This window comes from Schistocerca piceifrons, chromosome 2 (genome assembly GCF_021461385.2).
Source record: "Schistocerca piceifrons isolate TAMUIC-IGC-003096 chromosome 2, iqSchPice1.1, whole genome shotgun sequence".
Lineage (NCBI taxonomy): Eukaryota > Metazoa > Arthropoda > Insecta > Orthoptera > Acrididae > Schistocerca > Schistocerca piceifrons.
In genome coordinates this window covers 776265264-776286933 of record NC_060139.1, presented here as the reverse complement: position 1 = coordinate 776286933, position 21670 = coordinate 776265264, and the positions used below count along the sequence as shown (strand labels likewise).

Below are 21670 nucleotides of genomic sequence, written 5' to 3'. Positions count from 1 at the left end.
TCCCTGCACTTCAATGTACTTTGTCCAACGTTTCACAAGTTTTTTGATTTCACCAGAAAATTTTTTTTTGTCGCACCTGTAACCAATTTTGTACAATATGAATGACTTCTGCATTGGCTGCAAATCTTATTCCACTGAGTGCTCCCTTCAATGGTACAAACACATGGAAATTGCTTGGAGCCAGGTCTGGACTATAGGGCAGGGTGACGGGGAATGGGGGTTTCCAGAAATTCCAATCCCAACTCCTTTATTGTTTTGGTCATTTGTTTGGGAGAATGTGACTGAGCATTATCTTGCTGCAGGATCACACCTATTCATAGTTTTTTGTGGTGTTTGGATCTGAATGCAGGTTTCAGTTTAGTTCGCAACACATCGCAATAGTTCTCAATGTTCACAGTTTTGTGTTGTGGTGTGAAATGAACAGTTACCACACCTTCCATGTCTCAGAATAGTGTTAGCATAATCTTACCAGCTAACAGTTGACATTTAAAATTCTTAACTTTTGGTGATGATGGGTGTTTTCAAACTATGCTCGCAGCCTTACTTTCCAGTTTGTGATGAGGCACCCATGTTTCACCCACACTAATGATTTGCTGTAGTAATCCATCTCCCATGCAATGATGACAGGCCAAATGTTTATGAGAGATGTCGATCATTTGCCCCTTATCATGCACTAACAATTATTTTGATAACTGTGTTGCACATACTTTTCGAAAATTTTGCATGTCATGTAAGGTGGAATATGCTGAACCATGTCTGATATGTGAAGTATTGGCAATTTGTCCACTATGATTCATCTGTTTTCCATCACCATACCCTCAATGACTTCCAAATTGTCCTCAGTTATTGACATTGATGACCTGTCCATCTTTCCAACCCACGTAGAGAAGTTATTCCCTGTCTGAAGCTCTCTATCCATTCATAGATCTGGCTTTACAATAAACAGCTGTCACCATTCTGTGCTTGCATTTGATGAATAATTCCTGCAGATTTAACACCTTCCGCAAACAAAAAGTGAAGCACTGCCCTCATTTCCTCCTTGGTGCAGATCCACAATGGAGCTGCCATGTTTCACAGTCTGCTACAATACAGTGACTTTTGGGGGAATAAGACTGACACATTGTATAGAACTGTGATGGACAAAAATACTTCAGCCCTGGATACTATCAGTTTTACCAAGCCCTATGGTGAAAAATTGCAAAAGTCACTCTACTTTGTGACTTCCCCTTGCATAAAAGGTGTGAAAAGTATCAGATGATGTGAGATCACTGTGAAGGACACGGAAATACCATGTACTTGTGTGAGACAGCATTATCAGCACCTGACAGTGTTTGAAAGAGGGCTCACTGTGGGTCTCCATTTGGCCGCTGGTTGGATCATGCAGTATCCGGATTTGTGCGTCAGTTGGAGTGAGAGGGCCCTAATGTTGGACACAAGAGTGAAAATCTCATTCTAGAGGATGGTTTAGTTTCACCCAATCTCACAATGTTGCATTTATGAAATCATGTCTATTTGTACAACTGTAGAAGATGTAGTTGTTGTCATCCTCTTCACCACATACACACGGTTTTGGGTAGGAAATGATGTATTACAAATCTAGTGCATATATCTTGTGAAGTGACTATGTTTGAACCTCCAAAGAACATCATAATTTTTAAGTCCATTGAACATCATCAGCTGTCATACCAGTGTTGCACATCATCAGCTGTCATACCAGTGTTGCATTCATACCTTAGACTGTGTCTGTGTGTGTAAGTTTTACCTCCTGCTTCAGCTGGACTACTGCCCTTCTTTGTTCCTTGCTTACCTATTTCAGATTGTAACACTAAGTACAAAATATGTCACTAGAATTCCACAGTGACTAGTATCTTGATTGTCAGTGGCCTTCTTAGCCAAAACATCTTGTGACATAGCAGTGTGGATTCTTCCCATCTGTTGCATTTTTCTGTACCCCTAAGAAACCAATCTTTTTGCTAATTTTTGTCATATTTTCAATATATTTATCTACTGGTATGTAAAATGTACATAAAAATCTCAAGTTATTATTTAGACTTAATTTCACTGGAATTTATTATTCAGATTCTTCTTTTCATTGTTCTGATTCCATTGATGTAATTAATTTTCATTAGGGCAATCATAATTAGAAAATATAATTAACTGCTAGATTACTGCATACAAAAAACCTATGAGCTAGTCAACATATTTGAGAAAAGTAGCGTATACCATTTAAGCATTCCAACTTTCTGGTTACATATTTTAAATTACCAAAAAATAATTGTTTACTGAACTTGAAGTTCAGAGCCACTGCCAATTTTCATTGCAGATTTTGTCATTGCCACTGTTGGATTCCAAACTTTTGTTGCTTTCTTTTTTTCTGTATAAAAGACACACAGCATTGACTGATTAACTCATTAATTAATAATTTCATGTAATTTACTGTAATTTGCAATATAGTACTCACATATGTAAACAAGGGAATTCACATTGTGTAAGGATAGCTGTGACCAAGTATTTCTCTAAATTTCTGACCAGCAACATTTTCTATAAGCCAAAATCACATTAGTCCTTGTAGTTCATCAAAATCGGTAAAATCCAACCTACTCATTTTTTGAAGCATTATATAGTTTTCAAAATAACACTTTGTCCATATGCCCATCTATAAGTAGTCAGACTTCATCCAGAATTCCCAGTTTGTGATTGTAAGATGGTAAGATCTCTCAGTGCTGACTTCAGCCACAAATGTACATATCCTATATACAAAAATACGTACACGTGCAACCATGAAACGCAAGAACTTGAATGTGTATAATCTTTCCAGTGATATGTGTAAACTAAATGAATGGACATTTAAATAGAACTGTGTTGTCTATAGCAAGAGTGTGAAGGTTATTTCCATCAGATTGAGCTAATGTTGGACTCAGTAATTTGTGTTATGACTTGACTTGAATGAACCACTGAAGTGTAATCATCTTTAACAAACTGCCGTAGGACAGTGTTACGAGCAAACTGTTACTTTTTTTGTGTAAATGTGAAATGTATTTTAGTGACACAAGAGAGAAACTGTTAGGTATTGTGGCTTCTGATCTTGTTATTTGTGTTAATAATTTCTTCATAGCAGATAAACTGGTGACCATACTTAATAACAGAACTTTGTAAGGAATAAAATGTGTATGTGTAAATCCCATCTAAATTAATGCCATCAAAAATATGGTCTCCTGTACATCTTTGAGCATACACCATCCTGCACTCATTTAAACTTTCAGTTTTAAGGTGATGAAGACTGGTGCCAGCAATGATGAGACTACAAAATCCAGGTCAGTACCACTATAATCCCTATTTCATTTCTGTTAAAGCCATACTGTCTTGATTCAGCCTGTAGATGGACATAGAACAACATTAGCAGTACCTGTATGCTATGCACAAGGGGATGATTACTTCTTCCGATGCATAAATACTATTGGAGAGTAAACACTGATCTGAAATCTGATAGTATGATAACTGCTTTTTTCACATATTGGTAAGTGTTATGAAGAGGTTGTAAAATGGATGACATTTCTTCTGTTAGAACATTTGTGTTCAGGGGAAGTAAAAAATTTTAACTTGTTATTTATTTGCAACAGGGTCTTCTATTTGCCAAGACATACTAACCCATTCTGCTTGTTTCTCTTCCTAGATATCTTGGAGTTTTTGTTGTTTGCTTTGAAGTTACAAAGCATATGTATTACTGAAGGTGGTATTAATTCACCCATTCAATTTTCCATGTCCTATTATAGCAATGAAGATAAAATTGCTATTGTTTAAATGGTCTCTGCATTATTTATGGTGGAAAGTGTATCAACAACATCATCATTCAAATACAGGAGGTAGAGATCATCAAAACAAAAATATTTTTATATAGAACATATGATCTCTGAAGTCAATTTGTAATGTTACAAAATGTGTTGTTAGTGATGCTGATGTAAGATGTGTCAGTGTCACTGTCTGGAATGTGTTCTGACATTCAAAACTGCTCTGTAGGCAGATGGTTATTTTTGATGTGAGGTCTGCTTGGAAAGACACTGATTCATTGGCAAGCATCATCACCTTCTGACAACAAATTGTGACATCCTTGTAAACACACCAACTCAGTCACAGTTATTACCACCTTGTGACAACAACAGTGAACATGGGGTGGTTTACATATGCTGAAATGGCTGACAGGCCTCTGATATACTGTTCTGTGAATGGAAATGGATAGGTTGCAGAGAGAGAGTATTAACAGCACTTCCCCAACTGATGGGTTCCACAACATCAAAAATTCAGATGTTTGTATCAGCTACTACATGAAATAGGCACTTTCTGTGCAATTATGCATGACACAGATCAGAATTGAACAGTGTGAATAAACTCCCAAAATCGAAGATGAGATTCTGTGACATGTTAAAAACACTCCATCTACAAGTACATGATCCATTGCAGCCCTGCACGAGGCTTTATTCACTCATGGAGGCTGTTTCAAAATCCACAGTTTTCATGTTTGGGCATGTGTGAACCCATGAGGTACTCAACCTTGTGCTCATCGTCAGTGATTCAGTGTTAACATGTGGGCTGGCATACTCAGTGATAAGTTCATTAGACCATACAGTGTTCTATTCCATCTCAATGGACAGATAAATCACATCTTTGTGCAACAAGTGTTCTCAGAAATGCTTGAGGGTGTGCATCTGAATGTTAAGCAAGGATGTACTTCCAGCACAGTTGGGCACCAGTCCATTTCAGCATTGCTGTGAGGAATCATCTGAGAGCCATCTTTGAGGACTGACAGATCAGCCAATGTGTCCCTGTGGTCTGGCCACCCAAGTCTCCTGATCTCCATGTTTGGATTTCTCCTGTTGGGGCATATGAAAGCAGCTGTGTATGAAACTGTTGTGGAAATCGAAAATCAACTCATTACTACAATTGCCATTGCTTCTGGTACAATTCCAGACATGCTGATGATATACTGTGTGCTTATAGGCCAACCAGTTCTTGTGAATACCACTGCTGTAATTAGCAAGCTAAATTGCATTCTGTGTAAATTATCCCGAGCACCAAAAATTGCCATCAGAGACGATATGCACCATAACAAACTATATTTGTTTTGATGTTCTCTACCTCCTATATGAATTTAAATGAATAGTTTTGTAACATCCTGTATATCAGATTGATGGCATTAGCACCATTTGTAGTGACTGGTGGCTGTTGCAGTGGAATGTAATATTAATTGATATTGCTGTTCCCAGAGTTGTGACCAAATATGGTGGTCCTTACAACAATGTTTGTGATCTTATTTCAAAACTGGAGTTGCCAATAAATGTCAAAGACAAATTTGTAGCAGAAATATCTTCAGCACATTCTTATACTTTCTTGATGGGAAACTTTGAGAGTGACATCCATAAGTGTATGTTTCACGAATATGAGTGACAAGTTTAAATATTTATTTTCATGTATTGATACTCTGTGTTGTAACAGATGTTGGTGGATGATTCTATTACAAAGACCTAAAGTTCTTAGCAAACATAATATTCATAACAGGAAAAATGTAACTGAAGTAAAAAAATAATAATTAAATAAATAAAAAATTAAAAAAGGTATTATTTTCAACACCCAGTTAGCTCTTTGCAATACATTACTCCACACTTATATTTAAGATAAATTCTTTAAACTTTTCATATGGTTATCCTACTACTTAATTATGTTTGCCAGTTTTTGTATGAATACACAGGGAGGGCATCATCATATGTAATGATTCAAAGTGATATTATGAACAAATTTTTCAGATTCCCCAGATTTTCCTTCCTTTCTCTTCTCCGCATCCCCTGTCCCCTCTCTCTCGCTTGTGCTTGAGGGGAAAGAAAACAATTACATCCTGAGTTGTTATTTTGCAAACAAGGTGGACTTTAAACATTTGAACATCAAACATTATAATTATATCTAAAAATAAAGATGCTGTAACTTACCAAACGAAAGTGCTGGTATGTTGATAGGAGACAATAAAAAACACACACACAAATTTCAAGCTTTCGCAACTTGCGGTTGCTTCATCAGGAAAGACGAAAGGATGTGGGTTTTAAGGGAGAGGGTAAGGAGTCATTCCAATCCCAGGAGCAGAAAGACTTACCTTAGGGGGAAAAAGGGACAGGGATACATTTGCACACACACACATATCCATCCGCACATATACAGACACAAGCAGACATTGTAAAGGCCCAAACTCTTTGCCTTTACAATGTTTGCTTGTGTCTGTATATGTGGGGATGGATATGTGTGTGTGTGCGAGTGTATACCTGTCCCTTTTTCCCCCTAAGGTAAGTCTTTCCGCTCCCGGGATTGGAATGACTCCTTACCCTCTCTCTTAAAACCCACATCCTTTCGTCTTTCCCTCTCCTTCCCTCTTTCCTCATGAAGCAACCGTGGGTTGCGAAAGCTTGAAATTTGTGTGTGTGTTTGTGTGTTTTTTATTGTCTCCTGTCAACATACCAGTGCTTTTGTTTGGTAAGTTATAGTATCTTTATTTTTAGATATATTTTTCCCATGTGGAATGTTTCCCTCTATTATATTCAAAACATTATAATTAAATATACTATTTCTTATTCATATATAAAAACAAAGATGAGGTGACTTACCAAACAAAAGCGCTGGCAGGTCGATAGACACACAAACAAACACAAACATACACACAAAATTCAAGCTTTCGCAACAAACTGTTGCCTCATCAGGAAAGAGGGAAGGAGAGGGGAAGACGAAAGGAAGTGGGTTTTAAAGGAGAGGGTAAGGAGTCATTCCAATCCCGGGAGCGGAAAGACTTACCTTAGGGCGAAAAAAGGACAGGTATACACTCGCACACACGCACATATCCATATGTCTGCTTGTGTCTGTATGTGTGGATGGATATGTGCGTGTGTGCGAGTGTATACCTGTCCTTTTTTCCCCCTAAGGTAAGTCTTTCCGCTCCCGGGATTGGAATGACTCCTTACCCTCTCCTTTAAAACCCACTTCCTTTCGTCTTCCCCTCTCCTTCCCTCTTTCCTGATGAGGCAACAGTTTGTTGCAAAAGCTTGAATTTTGTGTGTATGTTTGTGTTTGTTTGTGTGTCTATCGACCTGCCAGCGCTTTTGTTCAGTAAGTCACCTCATCTTTGTTTTTATATATAATTTTTCCCACGTGGAATGTTTCCTTCCATTATATTGATATCACTATTTCTTATTCATTCAGATATAAATCATCTGAAAGCAACAAAAAAACTTAGAAAATTTGATTTTAGTCTTGTGATTGAGATAATCTGATAACTGTATTTTTAAAAAAAAAAAAAAAAAAGAAAAAGAAACTGTAACTGAAAAGCTATTGGACTGAATTTCTGACCATTACTTACCTTCAGGAGACAAAATTTGCAGTAATTCCAGTAAACACACTGGACACACAATAGAAAGTCCAAGATGGCATATCAAAAATCTGGAATTGATAGACTGCTACTCGTCACATAGTTGTAGACAGGCAAAATTAAAAAGAATGCTGCTACACATTCAGTATTCAGACTAAGTTGTTTTTCATAACATGCACATCCACACAAGCACAGCTCAAACACACAAGACTATTGGCATCTTGGTGCTAAGGTCAGGCTGTGACTGCAACTGATGTGAGTAGCAATCTAGTGTGGGTGGATTGTGGGGGCAAGGAAGATGCATGGGTTGGAGAGAGTGAGGGTTGGTAGAGTTGGGGTGGGGGAAGATGTCAGTACTGCCTATGGGAGCATGCAGGGTTGTGGTGGGTATAGGATAGAGCTGCTAACTGGAGAATCAGGAAGCTGTGCTGAGAGGGGGGCAGGGGAGGGAGTGGAGAGAAAGGGTGAAGGGGAAATGACTATGTAGGTGCATTGGCAGAATAGATGGCATGTGTAGTACAGTACTGGAGAGGGTGCAGAAAGGGGATATGCAAGTGGAGGACAGGAACTAGTGAAGGTTATCGGAATGAAGAGGATGTGTAGAATGCAGCACAGTAGATGCAGCTAAGTTGATAGATTACAATGGCTGCTTTCACCAGTGGCCTTGCCTTTGGTGGGGTAGGAGATGTGTGTGACAAGGCTAGAGTTTGATAGTAGTGAGTAGCATTTAGATATATTGCAGGGATATAAGCCATTAGGCAAGGGATTGGGAGCAGGGGTGGAATAGGGATGTACAAAGACGTTGTATAGGTTGGGGTGGGGGGTGGTAAAATACCATTGCTGGATGGGTAGTGAGTTTAGTGGGGAGGGTATTTCTCACTTCAGGGCACAATGAGAAGTTGTCAAAACCTTGGCAGAAAATGTGATTCAGTTGCCTCAGTCCTGGGTGTTGCAGAGTGCGAGAGGAGTGTACCTTTGTGGCCAGACAGTGGGGATGTGGGGGATGGTGGGTGACTGGAGAGACAGGATGTGGGACATCTGTCTCTGGACAAGGTTGGCAGGATAACTTCAGTCTGTAAAGGCCTCAGTGAGACTCTTGGTACATTTGGAGAGGGACTGCTAACTATTACAGATGCAATGACCACAGATTGATAGGCTGTCTAGGCTGTATGGAAAGGACTTCTCGGTGCCGATTGGGTGACAGCTGCCGAAGTGCAGGTGTTGGAGATGTTTAGTAGGTTCAATGTGGATGAGATACTGATGTAACCATTCTTGAGGTGAGTGTCTACTTTGAGGAAGGTGACTTGCTGGGCCAAAGAGGACCAGGTGGAGATGAGATTCTGGAGGAATGTGGATAGGGTGTCATCACCCTTGGTGCAGATGATGAAGATATCACCAATGATTCTGAATCAGATGAGGAGTTTGGGATTCAGGGTGGCTAGGAAGGATTCCTAGATTGCATACAAATGGGCTGGCATAGGTTGGTGCGCATACCATAGATTTGTTTGTAGGTGATGCCTTGAAAGGAGAGTTAATTGTGGGTGAAGTTAAAGTTGGTCATGGTGACCAGGAAGGAGGTTGTAGGCCTGTAGTCGGTTGGGCATTGGGAAAAGTAGTATTTAGTAGCAGCAAGGCATGGGGTATTTGGGATGTAAGTGTAGAGAGAGGTGGCATTGGCAGTGCTAAGCAGGACGTGGGGTGATAAACAGAAACTCTGGAGAGTTGGTGGAAGAAATTGCTGGTGTCTTTTATGTAGGGTGGTAATAGGCTGAAGGTGTTGTTTCACAAGGGCAGAGATCCTCTCTGTGGGGGCATAGTAACCAGCAGCAATGAGGAATCTGGGTTGTTGGATTTATATACCTTAGAAAGCATGTAGAAGGCAGGAATGTGGGGAGTGCTGGGGATGAGGAGACAGACATTCAGCATGAGGTTCTGGGATAAACTTAAGGATTGGTGGAGGGACAATGCATCCTGCTGGATTTCTGGAATGGGGTCACTGTGGTAAGGCTTGTAGGTGGACGTACCTGACACCTGGTGGATTCCCTCCACCAGGTAATTCCTTCAGTTCATAACAGTAGTGGTGGAGTCTTTGTCAGCAGGTAAGGATCAGTTGTTAGGTGGTGGATTGTGGTTCCTTCTGTGGATGTGAGGACAGTTTCAATGTAGACAACTTGGGGAATAATGGAGAAGCAAGGCTTAAGGTTAGCAAATCCTGGAAAATTAACCAGGTGATTTTGGAGCTGTCAGGGTGTATCACAGCTGAATGGAGGAATAAACACAGTCAGGGAGAGTTTGGTATTGGTTTTTGTAAGAGTCTGGTTGGCCAGGAGACAGATGGATTATCCATTTGCTGAACAAACTGCCCAATGTGATGTGCTTCACGACTTTAATTACTGCTTAACAGCCTGTGCCATCTGGATTCTTCCCACCAACACAAACTTTTCTGAACTTCACAGCTGCCAACTCTCCCTACAACATATCCTTCGTTCGCATAACAGCCTTGGCTTCAACCTTCACTAGTCCCTGTTCTTCACCTTCCTATCCCCTGTCCTGCTCCGACTTTAGTACTATACTACACACACCTTCTATCCTGCCAACATATGTACACAGTCTTTTTCTCTTTATGCTTCTCTCCTCTGCCTTTGCCCCACCCTCCCAACAACACAACCTCTGGATGCTGTACCTAGCAACCCTATCCTGTCCCCACTATATCTGTGTGCACGCTCCCACAGGCAGCAGTAACATTTTCTCCCATTCTTACCCTGCCATTCTGCCCCCTCCTCACCCAGTATCTCTTTGTTACCACTACTACCTACCCCATCTAGATAGCTGTTCCTTGTCAGATGCAGTTTGTAGCTGGGCCTTATGGCTTGGAGACATCTATAATCACGTGTGTGTGAGTTGTGCTTGTGTGAATGTTTGTGAGCTTTCAATTTCTGAAGTAGGACTTTGACCAAAATGCAAAATGTTTCTAACACTGTTTTTCATTATGCCTGTTTGTGACTCATCATTTCCTCTGTGTGGTGAGTAGCATTCTATCCTTTTCATGTTATTGTTATTTGGTTTAATATTTTGGAAGATGAATGGCAGCTAATAAGTAGCCATAAGAAAGTTTCATTTCGAACTCCATTAAAAAACTCTGTAATATCAATATTGAAATCATTTTCTTGAAAGAAAAACATCTGACTACAATAATTTTTTTTTTCTTTTCCCTGCGAGCTGGGGGGGGGGGGGGGGGGGGAAGGGGGGGGGGGGTGTCACCTCCCCTTGCCACTAGGCTTGGATGCCCTTGGTGAGGGCAGAAGGGAAATAAAGATCTTAATCTATTCCTCTGTCCTTTACATGTGTCTGTTGGCAACACAAAAAATTTCACCTTATTTAGGTAAATGTTCTCTCTTGTATTTTTATAAATAATCTGGTACCATATAGTAGATGTATCCAATGTATGCTAATCACTCAGGCTGCTCTATGTGTATTTCCGATAAAGAAAAAAAAAAGGTATTAAGTCAGACAGTACACTTTAATGATCATTTGTCAAAAGTATTGTTTGTTATTGTGTGCCTGGTGTTGTTATCATAATGTCAAGAACAAGGAACGGAGTAAATAATATATAATTCAGTAACTTCAGTCTTTTTCCTGGTAAGAAAGAAAATACATATTTTACATGAAATGCTGTCAAGTGTTAGTAGACTAATAAACTTATTTGTAAGTGCTATTAGAAGTAGATACTGACAACTAATTTGTGTAACAATTATTATTAACAAATTGTGGCAAAAAAAGACTCAACAGAAAAATAAACGTCTGTCTACAACAGGAACTGTTTGTGTATTTTGCTTTTTACTTTATAGTTTCAAGTAACAAGAAAAAATCTTGAAATGTGCATACAATCTTTGTTTATGTATGGAACTTATTGGTTATCAATGCAAGCCCAAATGTATGATGAGTGATTCAATCTTTTCTTTCCAGATAAAGATGTTTATGTAAGAGTGTAGCAAATATCACAGTAGGCAATCTGAACATCAGACTACAACTGTTAAGAGATCATATATTATGCAGCTGAAGCAGGATCAGAGACTTCAATGCTGTGTTTGAGAGAGGCAGGTAAGTGCTAAAGCAGCATCGAGCTCCTCTCGGTGGTGTCCAGCTGTTGATAACACAGGCTCTTCTGCTTGTAGCGCTGTTGAGAATGGAACCATTTAAGTATTCTAATACAGCCAACACTTGACAGGCATTAAAACTTAAAGCAACAAATTTTATCATATAAGTTCTAATACATAAGTGTGCGACACATACACACAGATATGGAAATTCCAGAATGGAAACCACAAATTAATATACGAAAAGGCAACTACTTGCCTGTGTGCAGTTGACGGGTCATGTACAGAAATGTAACAGATCAGGAGAATTTTTCTATTTCACAATTTATAAATATAACAGGGATGTAAAAAAAAAGACTTCAGAATGAGTCAAACCAAAAGTAATTTCATGCTGAGGCATCTGAATGAGATACTGAAGTACCAGTGTCAAAGCTTCTAAGTTATTTCAGATTTATTAAAATCAAACAACCCTTCTGTTTTTAACTCTTAGATGGTACGTATCTGAATTGTTTCCTCTTCACAAAATAAATCTTTTGGTTACTCTCCTGATACAACTTTGCAGTTTATCCCTCCACTGGATTCAGTGCACCATTTCTGTGCATAAATATTACAAATGAAAAGCAGTTCCATATCAGAAATATATTCACCTGCAACACAAGTCTTCGTGACTGATATATTTACCTAGGGGAATAATATCTTGTATATAACTCTAAAGAAACCCCCCGCTCCCCACAAGCTCTTGGTTTGCCTTACTGTCACCATATAAAGATGACTAAGTGATTTTGAAATGACAGGTTTGTAGAATTGCGTATATCGCATTAATGGTGGCACAAACCCCCCGCTCCCCACAAGCTCTTGGTTTGCCTTACTGTCACCATCAGAGATTAATATTTTGATTCTCTCATACTGGTAGTGCTGATGTGCATTGCTGCCCCACTGATATAAATGCCCACTGTAGTGCCTGTATCTATAATGGTGTCTACATTAGAAGGTGGGTCAATGCGCAGCAGCAGTGGGCAATAAACAGCATGCTCCAACCAACAGCATAGTTCTGTTGTTTCTCTCTGTAGGGCACACTTCAGGGTGAGCATAAAATATTTAGTGTTGATTGTTAATTTAGGTATAACAAAAATACTTAGCTACTGTGGTGTTAATTACAGTTTGCATAAAGCATACATATGAAGTATTACTTTAACAAGCAATGCCAATAGTTGTCTAGGTGTAAGAATTTTTGCGGGGAGAGTCAGAATCAGAAGCAGTGGGCCAGCAGGGCACTCACCCCAGCATTATCAGTGATCAGGGTAGGCTACATATAAAGTATGTGATCTAATACAGAGACAGAGAGCACACTGCTGATGCTGGAAAGTATTTTTTGTCTCTCTCTGTGTATTGTGCATCAGTCAGATGCCTTCTTACACACACACACCACTCTAGTGTCAACTGCTGAGGTATTGAAGTTTACATGGGGAAATGGCTGGAAGCTAAAAGAACATCACATATAGACAAATAGTCTAATATGGCTACAATTATTACCAAAAAGTGATTAGGTTTTGATGTCATCCTGAACTGCATCAAGACCTTCTTTACATTACAGTATCAAACCAGTGAGCATTAGGTGTGTTTCTGTTGTCTTGGATTACAGGCTAAACAGAGGGAATGGCTCTGATTCCAGTAAGTTTTTATACTTAGAAATTACTGTTTGAAATACTTATCATTTTCATTACATTTGACATGTTCTTTGACATCCATCTACATCTACATACAAACTTTGCAAACCACAGTCAAAAGTGTGAAAGAAGGTATTTCCCATTACACTACACATTTTGATTACTTCCTGTCCCATCTGTATATGGACATTGGAAAGAATGACTACTTAAATGTCTGTGTGCACCATACTGTAATTAGTCTAATCTTGTTTTTGTAAACCCATTCAGAACTTCACGTAAGGGCATTTTGTATATTCCTACATTCCTGATTTAATATGCTCTCTTACTCTCCTCTGATTCAGACGAAACTATGACCATGTGTGCTGCCAACTTTTGTATATCCTCAACATTCCCCATTAGTCATATGTGGCATGGCTCCCACACACTTGAGCAGTATTCTAATAGAGGTCACATCAGTGTCTTGTAAACGATCTCCTATGCAGACTGAGTGCATTTTCACAGTTTCCTACTAATGGACTGCAGTCTACAACCTACCTTATCTATAACTGACCCCATTATTATTTCACTTCACATAACCAATATCCAAAGCTGTATCCATCCTGGTGTTAATTAGATAAACACTGAAATAGAAACACAATGGTTACCTGATGATTGTGTAGCCATTGCTGTTAGCACAAGTAAGAAGACCTGTTCAACAAATCTTTTTACGTATTTATAGAGCCGTTCACCATACTTAAATTGCATCATTTGTAATTTGAAGTAATGTTTCAATGCACATTTTGAAGCCTTGTACTGAAAGAGTAATGGGCTTGGCATTAGTATAATTGATTACCGTCCTGTGAAGAGCAATTTCTTTGTGCTACTTTCCAGATAGCATGTAAGTTTTCCAGTCATATTGCCATCATAGGAGGAGACTTTAACCATCCAACAATCAATTGGGAAATTACAGTTTTGTCAGTGGTGGGCATAGCAAGACATTCTGCAAAACATTACTAAATGCGTTCTCTGAGAACTACCTAGAACAGATTGTCAGAAAGTATATTGACACTGGAAATATACTGGATCTTATAGCAGCAAACAGACCTGATGCCTTTGGAGATATCTACATACACTGAGCAGTCAGAACATTGTAACCACTGACCTACTATTGATATAAACCCATCCAGGCAAAAGCAGGATCACCTGGCAAGGACTGACTGCTAGTCAGACAAATGCACAGTGCATTAGTATCAGTGAGTGTGCTGTCCATATGTAGAATGGGAAAGGTGTGCGATCTATCTGAATTTGACAGAGGACAGATTTTGATGGCTTAGAGGCTTGGCATGAGCATTTTGGAAATTGCATGACATGTTGGGTGTTCAAGGAGTATTGTGGTGAGTGTTTTCAATGTGTGGTGAAACAAAGGTGAAACCTTGTGCAAACATCATGGGGTTGGGCAGCCACCCCTCATTACAGATGTTGGTCAGGCTGATAAAACAGGACAGGTAGCAAACTGTAGTGGAACAACATCAGACTTTAATGCTCGGCAGAGTTCAAGTGTGTCTGAATACACTGTGCACTCTGAACAATGGACCTCTGCAGCTGGTGACCCATGCATTTACCAATGTTAATTAACACCACATTGGCAGTTATGACTGAAATGAGCACATGACCATTGGCACCAGACATTGGTGCAGTCACAGAGCATTGAGTACTCATAGTCTGATGAATACTGATACCTTCTTCAATATGCCAATGGGAGAGCACAAATACATCATTTTCCAGGGGAGAGCTCCTTGTTGCATGTACTGCAGGACTGAGACAAACTGCTGGCCACTCCATTATGCTCTGGGGAACATTTACATGGGCATCCATGGATCCAATGGAGCCTGTGCAAGGCACCATGATGGCCAAGGAGTATTGTATATTGGTTGCATACCACATACACCCCTTTATGACGATCATGTTTCCAAGCAGCAGTGGCATTTTTCAATGAGATAATGCACCACATCACAAGGCCAGGAGAGTGGTGGAGTGGTTTGAGGAACACAGTGGCAAGTTCCAATTGATGTGCTGGCCCTGGAGCTCACCAGATCTGAGCCCGATTAAACACATGTGAGATGTGATTAAAAGTGGTATGAGAACCCATTGCCTCCCTTCCCAGAATTTGTGGGAATTAGGTGATTTTGCAAAAACAGACATAATGTCTTATGGGATAACAGCAATCAGTGATTTTATAATGTTACTTAAAATCCATCTTGATTGCAAATTTTTTTAAATTCTTTATATGACCGGTTTCGGTTCATTCAGAACCATCTTCAGATCTGATATTGCAGTTACAGAAGTAACCAGTCCAAATCCAGCAGACGTAGTATGTGAAAGTTGCTGGATTTGGACTGGTTACTTCTGTAACTGTAATATCAGATCTGAAGATGGTTCTGAATGAACCGAAACCCGTCATATGAATAATTAAAAAAAAAAAAAAATTGCAATCAAGACGGATTTTAAGTAACATTATGGAATTAGGTGACTTGTGTGTACAGCTGTGGTGCCACCTACCTCCAGTACCTACCAAGGCCTCATTGTTTTCATGCCACAATGTGTCACCACTGTTATCTTTGTCAAAGGTGGACACACTGACTATTAGATAGATGGTCATAATGTTCTGGATGATCAATGTAGAAAGGGCATCAGTGGCTATTAAGCAGTTGTAGCAGCAATGATTACCAAACTACAAGTGGTAACTGAAACAAATGGAAGGGCTCATATGTCCAGTAAACTGGATAAAGAGGCAGTAGTATCATATCTCAATAAGGAATAGGGAACATTGAGCTCTGGATACAGAGCATGTAGAACTGTGGCTCAGGTTTATCAAAGTGGACCATATGATTGCTAAATATATACCTAGTAGAACAGTTCATGATATGAGGGACCCTCCATGGTACACAGTCACTGTAAAGTAACTTCTTAAGAAACAGAGACTACTGCACTACTGTGTAATAGATGTAAAACAAAGCATGGGGCTGTACATAGGGACATACTGAAAGAAACACATTTGGCTGTGAAGAGGACAATACAGAAAGTCTTCAACAACTGCCATAGCAAAATATTATTGAAAGAACTCTCACAAACCTTAAAGAAATTCTGGGCATATGTAAAGACTATTATGGGTACCAAAGTTATTGTCAAGACAGTCATAGACAAGACAGGTACTGAAATTGAGGGTAGCAAAGCAAAAGTAAAAACAATGAACTCCAATTTCAAATATTCCTCTACAGATAAAAAAATTCAGGACTATTGCTCTAATTTAATTTTCACACTACTGTGAAGATGAATGATATAGCTAACAGTGTCAGTGGTGTTGAGAAACAGCTGGAACTGCTAAAATTGAACACAGCTCCAGGGCCTGATCAAATTCATATTAGGTTCTGTACCCAATTTGTGGCTGAGTTAGCCCCTCTTTTAATCATGATCTACCATAGACCCCTTGAAGAAAAAACCCTGCAGTAGTTGGAGGAAAGCACAGGTCACACTCATCTTCAAAAAGGGTAGCAGAAGTGATGTAAAAAACTACTGTCCAATATACATGACATCCATTTGTTGTAGAGTCTTAGAACGTATTCTGATTTCAAACGTAATGAAGTATCTCAAACAGAATGACGTTCTCTGTGCCATCCAGCATGGCTGCTGAGAACATTGATCATGTGAAACCGAAATTGCACTTTTCTCACACGGTCTCCTGAAAGTGATGGATCAAGGTAGTCAGGGAGATTAAGCACTTCTCAGTTTCTAAAAAGCCTTTTAATCTGTACCATACCTACACTTACTGTCAAAAGTGCAGTTATATGGTGTATCGTGCAAAATTTGTGGGTGGATTGAGTATTTCTTGACAGGGAAGCTGCAGATGTTATCTTGCATGGAGAGTAATTGACAGATGTAGATGTAGCTTTGGGTGTACCCCAGTTCAGTGTGTTGGGTACCACATTAATAACAGTCTCAAGACATTTTGCAGATGATGCGGTTGTCTATAATGAATTACTGTTTGAAAAAGCTGCACAAATGTCCATTCAGAAGCTTGATAAGATTTAAAAGTGGTGCAAAGATTGGCAACTTGGTTTAAAATTTCATAAATGTAAAATTGTGCACTTCACAAAACGAAAAAGGATATTATCTTATGAGTGTGGAATTAACAAATCACAACTGGAATTGGTCAACTCATACAAATACCTGGGTGTAACCCTTTTTAGGGATATGAAATGGAGTTATCACATAGGCTCAGTTATAGGTAACACAAGTGGTAGACAGGTTCATTGGTTGAATACTAGGGAAATGAAATCAGTCCACAAAGGAGACAGCTTACAAATCACTCATGTGACCCATCATAGAACGTTCTTCAGCTATGTGGAACCTGTACCAAATAGTACTAACAGGCAATATTGAACTTATACAAGAGAAGGACAGTATGAATGGTCACACATTTTTTTTTATCCAAGCAAAAATGTCACAGAGATGTTGAAGAAACTGAATTGGCAGACATTTGACAATAGATGGAAACTACACCACAAAAGTCTGTTTACAAAGTTTGGAGAACCAGCTTTAAACAATGATTTTAGTGTTATATTATAGCTCCTACTGTATCACTTCCATAGGGATTGTGAGAAAAAGATTAGATTACTTACAATACACACACACACACACACACACACACACACACACAAAGGCATTTAAACAGTCATTCCTTCCATGCTACACGTATGAATGGAAGGGGAAGAAGCCCTAATAACTGGTACAATAGGAAGTACCATCTGCCATGCACTTCACAGTGGTTTGTATAGTGTAGGTGATGTCCACCCAATAACAGTGGGAAATGACCATTCTTAGGCTATCCATTTGTCAGGCTGCACATGTACAGCTTTGGTCACTCAGCAACTGACATACAAGTTTTTGCATACAGTCAGTGCCAGATGTGGACCTGAAGGGAAGCAGACTGTTAATCACAATCTGAGAAATAAATTTAATGTTATGACAGAAAAAAAGCTTTGATCAGTGTATCATAATTTCAGGTATTATCAACAGTTAAATACTTAGTGTTTTGATTGTATAAATCAACAATTTTAAACTACTGCTCAGACTACAAATAGTAATTTTCTGGCATCATTATCATTTTTACCACTGTATTTAAGTCATCACTGTCACAGATAATGAAACTGATTCATCCAATGTGCAAACTGGGATCACTATTGGCTTTTGCGAAAAAGTGAACGCTATTAATCTATGGGCATTGCTTTGCTTATTTCTCTCATTTTACTCATCTGACTGTTTTACCATGCTTTACAGTGAGTTTGATGGGAGGGGGGAATGGAAGGAGCAGGTGTTAGCTGCTTTTGTCTGGCTCACCTCTCTCACCACACACATCTTTCACCTTAAGACTCTGTTTTAATCATTTTGTTGTCCATGATGAATGCACTAAAGGAACCATTTGAACAACTATCTTGTCCTTCTTAGAGGAATCTTTCTGATTTGATTCCCACGGGATCAAGTGAATGATGACCTCATAGTTGGATCCCTCTCGTGGTAATCCTTTTGTTTATCAGCACTATGAGTTAGGTGCAGCATCATTGTGTTTTGAATGTTTTTGTTGTTGCCTTTAGGACTATTATCTCTCCTTGAGGCACTCTTGAACAATTTTTTTCTTGCAACCTGTCCTTGAATACTACATTCACTGTAAAACTAACTCCCTGCAAGCAGCTGAAAGAATGCAATACAGACCTCAGTGTATTTCCCTCCCTCAAAATTTACAATTTCAACATCTGTGGTAATACATCAACTATCAAATTCACTGTGTGATTCCGCACTATGCTTTATCAACAACTGTGGAACACTGGCCCTAAATACTATGTACATTCGATAACTTCCTGGTAATCTAGCTGCTAGCTGATGCAACAGTTTCTCTGTGTACTATCAGGTGCTCAGAACCATATGATTCAACAATCTACCTTGCACAGTGAGGCTACAGATTTTGATAAATAACACAAATGGCAAGAAATCTAGTCAAATAATTATGGGAGTATGAGAATCACTTTCTTCTTATTACCTGGGACATTCAGCCTGTGAGCCTTCCTGTAGTCTTGATTCGCCACTGCTTTCCATGTTATGTTTCTGGCTGACCATGTCACAAAACTATTACTAGGTTGGAATTTTTGAGCACTTTCAAGCCATTTATCTCTGAGGCACGTGTCCGCTTTTGGAGGCAATCCTGTTTCCATGTCAATGATTTGGACAAGTTGATCACTGTTTTCACTCCGCCTGCTGTCATTGAGGAATTTGTGCATCATGTGACTTTTGTACTTGTTCCTTGGTGGTAACGTTCTGAGATCAGACATGTGAGAATCGGTAGGAGGTGAGGTGACGTTGCATGACTGGTGGTGTACACTGGAGGCATCCATGACATATGGCATTTCGACTGCAGGGAGCTGGTGGTCACGGTGCAGTGCTGAGTAACTGTGATCCATTGCTGTTGCGTTAGCAACATAAGATAGTGCAGGTAATCCATCTGAGACCTCTACTTCACCATCTTGCTCTGAAACCAAAACCACGAAATCAAAAATTCTACTCAAAATGATTTTGTTAGTTGTACATTAGATAAAAACTGTTAGTACTTCATGGTGAATTAGTCTGCTGAAAAAAGACATTTGAATCTGTGAAGGTATTATAGCATATACATAATATGTACACTACATGTGACTAACAGTGATATGGAAATGGAAATGAAGTCCCTTACTTCTTGACAGAGTGTAGGGGAACGATGAGGGAGATCTGCACCGCCATACTAGGCAAGGTCCTATTGGAGGTGGTTTGCTGTTGCCTTCCTCTGACTGTAAAGGGGATGAATGATGATGATGAAGACAACACAACAACACTCAGTCATCTTGCGACAGGTGACCCAGTGGGGAATTGAACCCAGGACCCTGTGCTCAGGAAACAAGAACGCTACTGCCAGACCACGAGCTGTGGACTATAGTGATAAAGGATATGTAATTGAAGGTGGAGGGAGGGTGGGGAGAGAAAGGAAAGGAAAGGGAAGGAACTAATGGTATCAACATTGAGACTTTGCGTGGAATCAGAGGCAATGGTGAATATGTGTGCCGGATTGGGATTCGGATCTGGGATCTACTGCTTAGTAGGCAGTTGTGTTAACCAGTCTGCCATCTGGACATAGTGTTATCCCAGATATGTGGACTATCTGGAAATTCTCCCCAGCTGACTCACATTCCCACCTAGTGCCACTATCCGCTGTCCCACTAGATAGGAATGTGAGTCGATTAGGGCACATGTCAAGAGAGTCTGTGCATTTGTGATAAACATTGTGCCTGGATGGTGCAGTGGTTAATGCAAATACCTAGTAAGCAGGAGATCCTGTGTTCAAATCTTGGTCTGGTATAAATTTTCACATGCCACCGCTGATTCCACATAAAGCCCAAAGGCAGCTGATGTCTTTAGTTTCTTCCCTTTACTTTTTTTCTCACCCCCCCCCCCTCCTCTCCTTACCCCCATTCCCCACCCCCTCCCCCCTCCACCATCAATTACATAACATATATCACAACTGCAGATTCTGTGAGGTCTCTGTTCTTTTGGACACATTCAAAAGTACAGAAACCACACATTCATATAGTGTTATAAGTCTCTGCCAGGTCATCAGTTCAAACCAAAAGATACCATTTTCATGATTGGTTGCCATATGTAAAGAAATACTGACATAGAGTATGTGTCTCTCTTAGCACATTGTTTAAGGACATATTTTTGCGATATGACTGACTGTAAAGGGTGCTTGTACAATATACAGGGTGTTACAAAAAGGTACGGCCAAACTTCCGGGAAACATTCCTCACACACAAATAAAGAAAAGATGTTATGTGGACATGTGTCCGGAAACGCATAATTTCCATGTTAGAGCTCATTTTAGTTTCGTCAGTATGTACTTTACTTCCTCCATTCACCGCCAGTTGGCCCAATTGAAGGAAGGTAATGATGACTTTGGTGCTTGTGTTGACATGCGACTCATTGCTCTACTGTACTAGCATCAAGCACATCAGTACGTAGCGTTAACAGGTTAGTGTTAATCACGAACGTGGTTTTGCAGTCAGTGCAATGTTTACAAATGCGGAGTTGGCAGATGCCCATTTGATGTATGGATTAGCACGGGGCAATAACCGTGGTGTGGTACGTTTGGATCGAGACAGATTTCCAGAACGAAGGTGTCCTGACAGGAATACATTCGAGGCAATTGATCGGCGTCTTAAGGAGCACGCAACATTCCAGCCTATGACTCGTGACTGGGGAAGACCTAGAACGACGAGGACACCTGCAATGGATGAGGCAATTCTTCGTGCAGTTGATGATAACTCTAATGTCAGCGTCAGAGAAGTTGCTGCTGTACAAGGTAACGTTGACCACGTCCCTGTATGGAGAGTGCTACGGGAGAACCAGTTGTTTCCGTACCATGTACAGCATGTGCAGGCACTATCAGC

General features: G+C 39.7%; 1 protein-coding gene across 2 annotated transcripts in view; it reads right to left on the bottom strand.

Moving 5' to 3' along the window:
* Window positions 1–11193: 11193 nt before the first annotated feature.
* Window positions 11194–21670, bottom strand: part of LOC124776785 (homeobox protein Mohawk) — a 102968-nt gene continuing 92491 nt past the window's right edge. For both annotated transcript variants that reach the window (XM_047251924.1, XM_047251923.1), the window contains 2 exons: window positions 19237–19722; window positions 11194–11576 (listed from right to left, as the gene is read on the bottom strand). In XM_047251924.1, coding sequence (XP_047107880.1) covers window positions 11476–11576; window positions 19237–19722 — 587 coding nt within the window. In that variant the 3' untranslated portion in view covers window positions 11194–11475. The remainder of the gene's footprint in view (window positions 11577–19236; window positions 19723–21670) is intronic.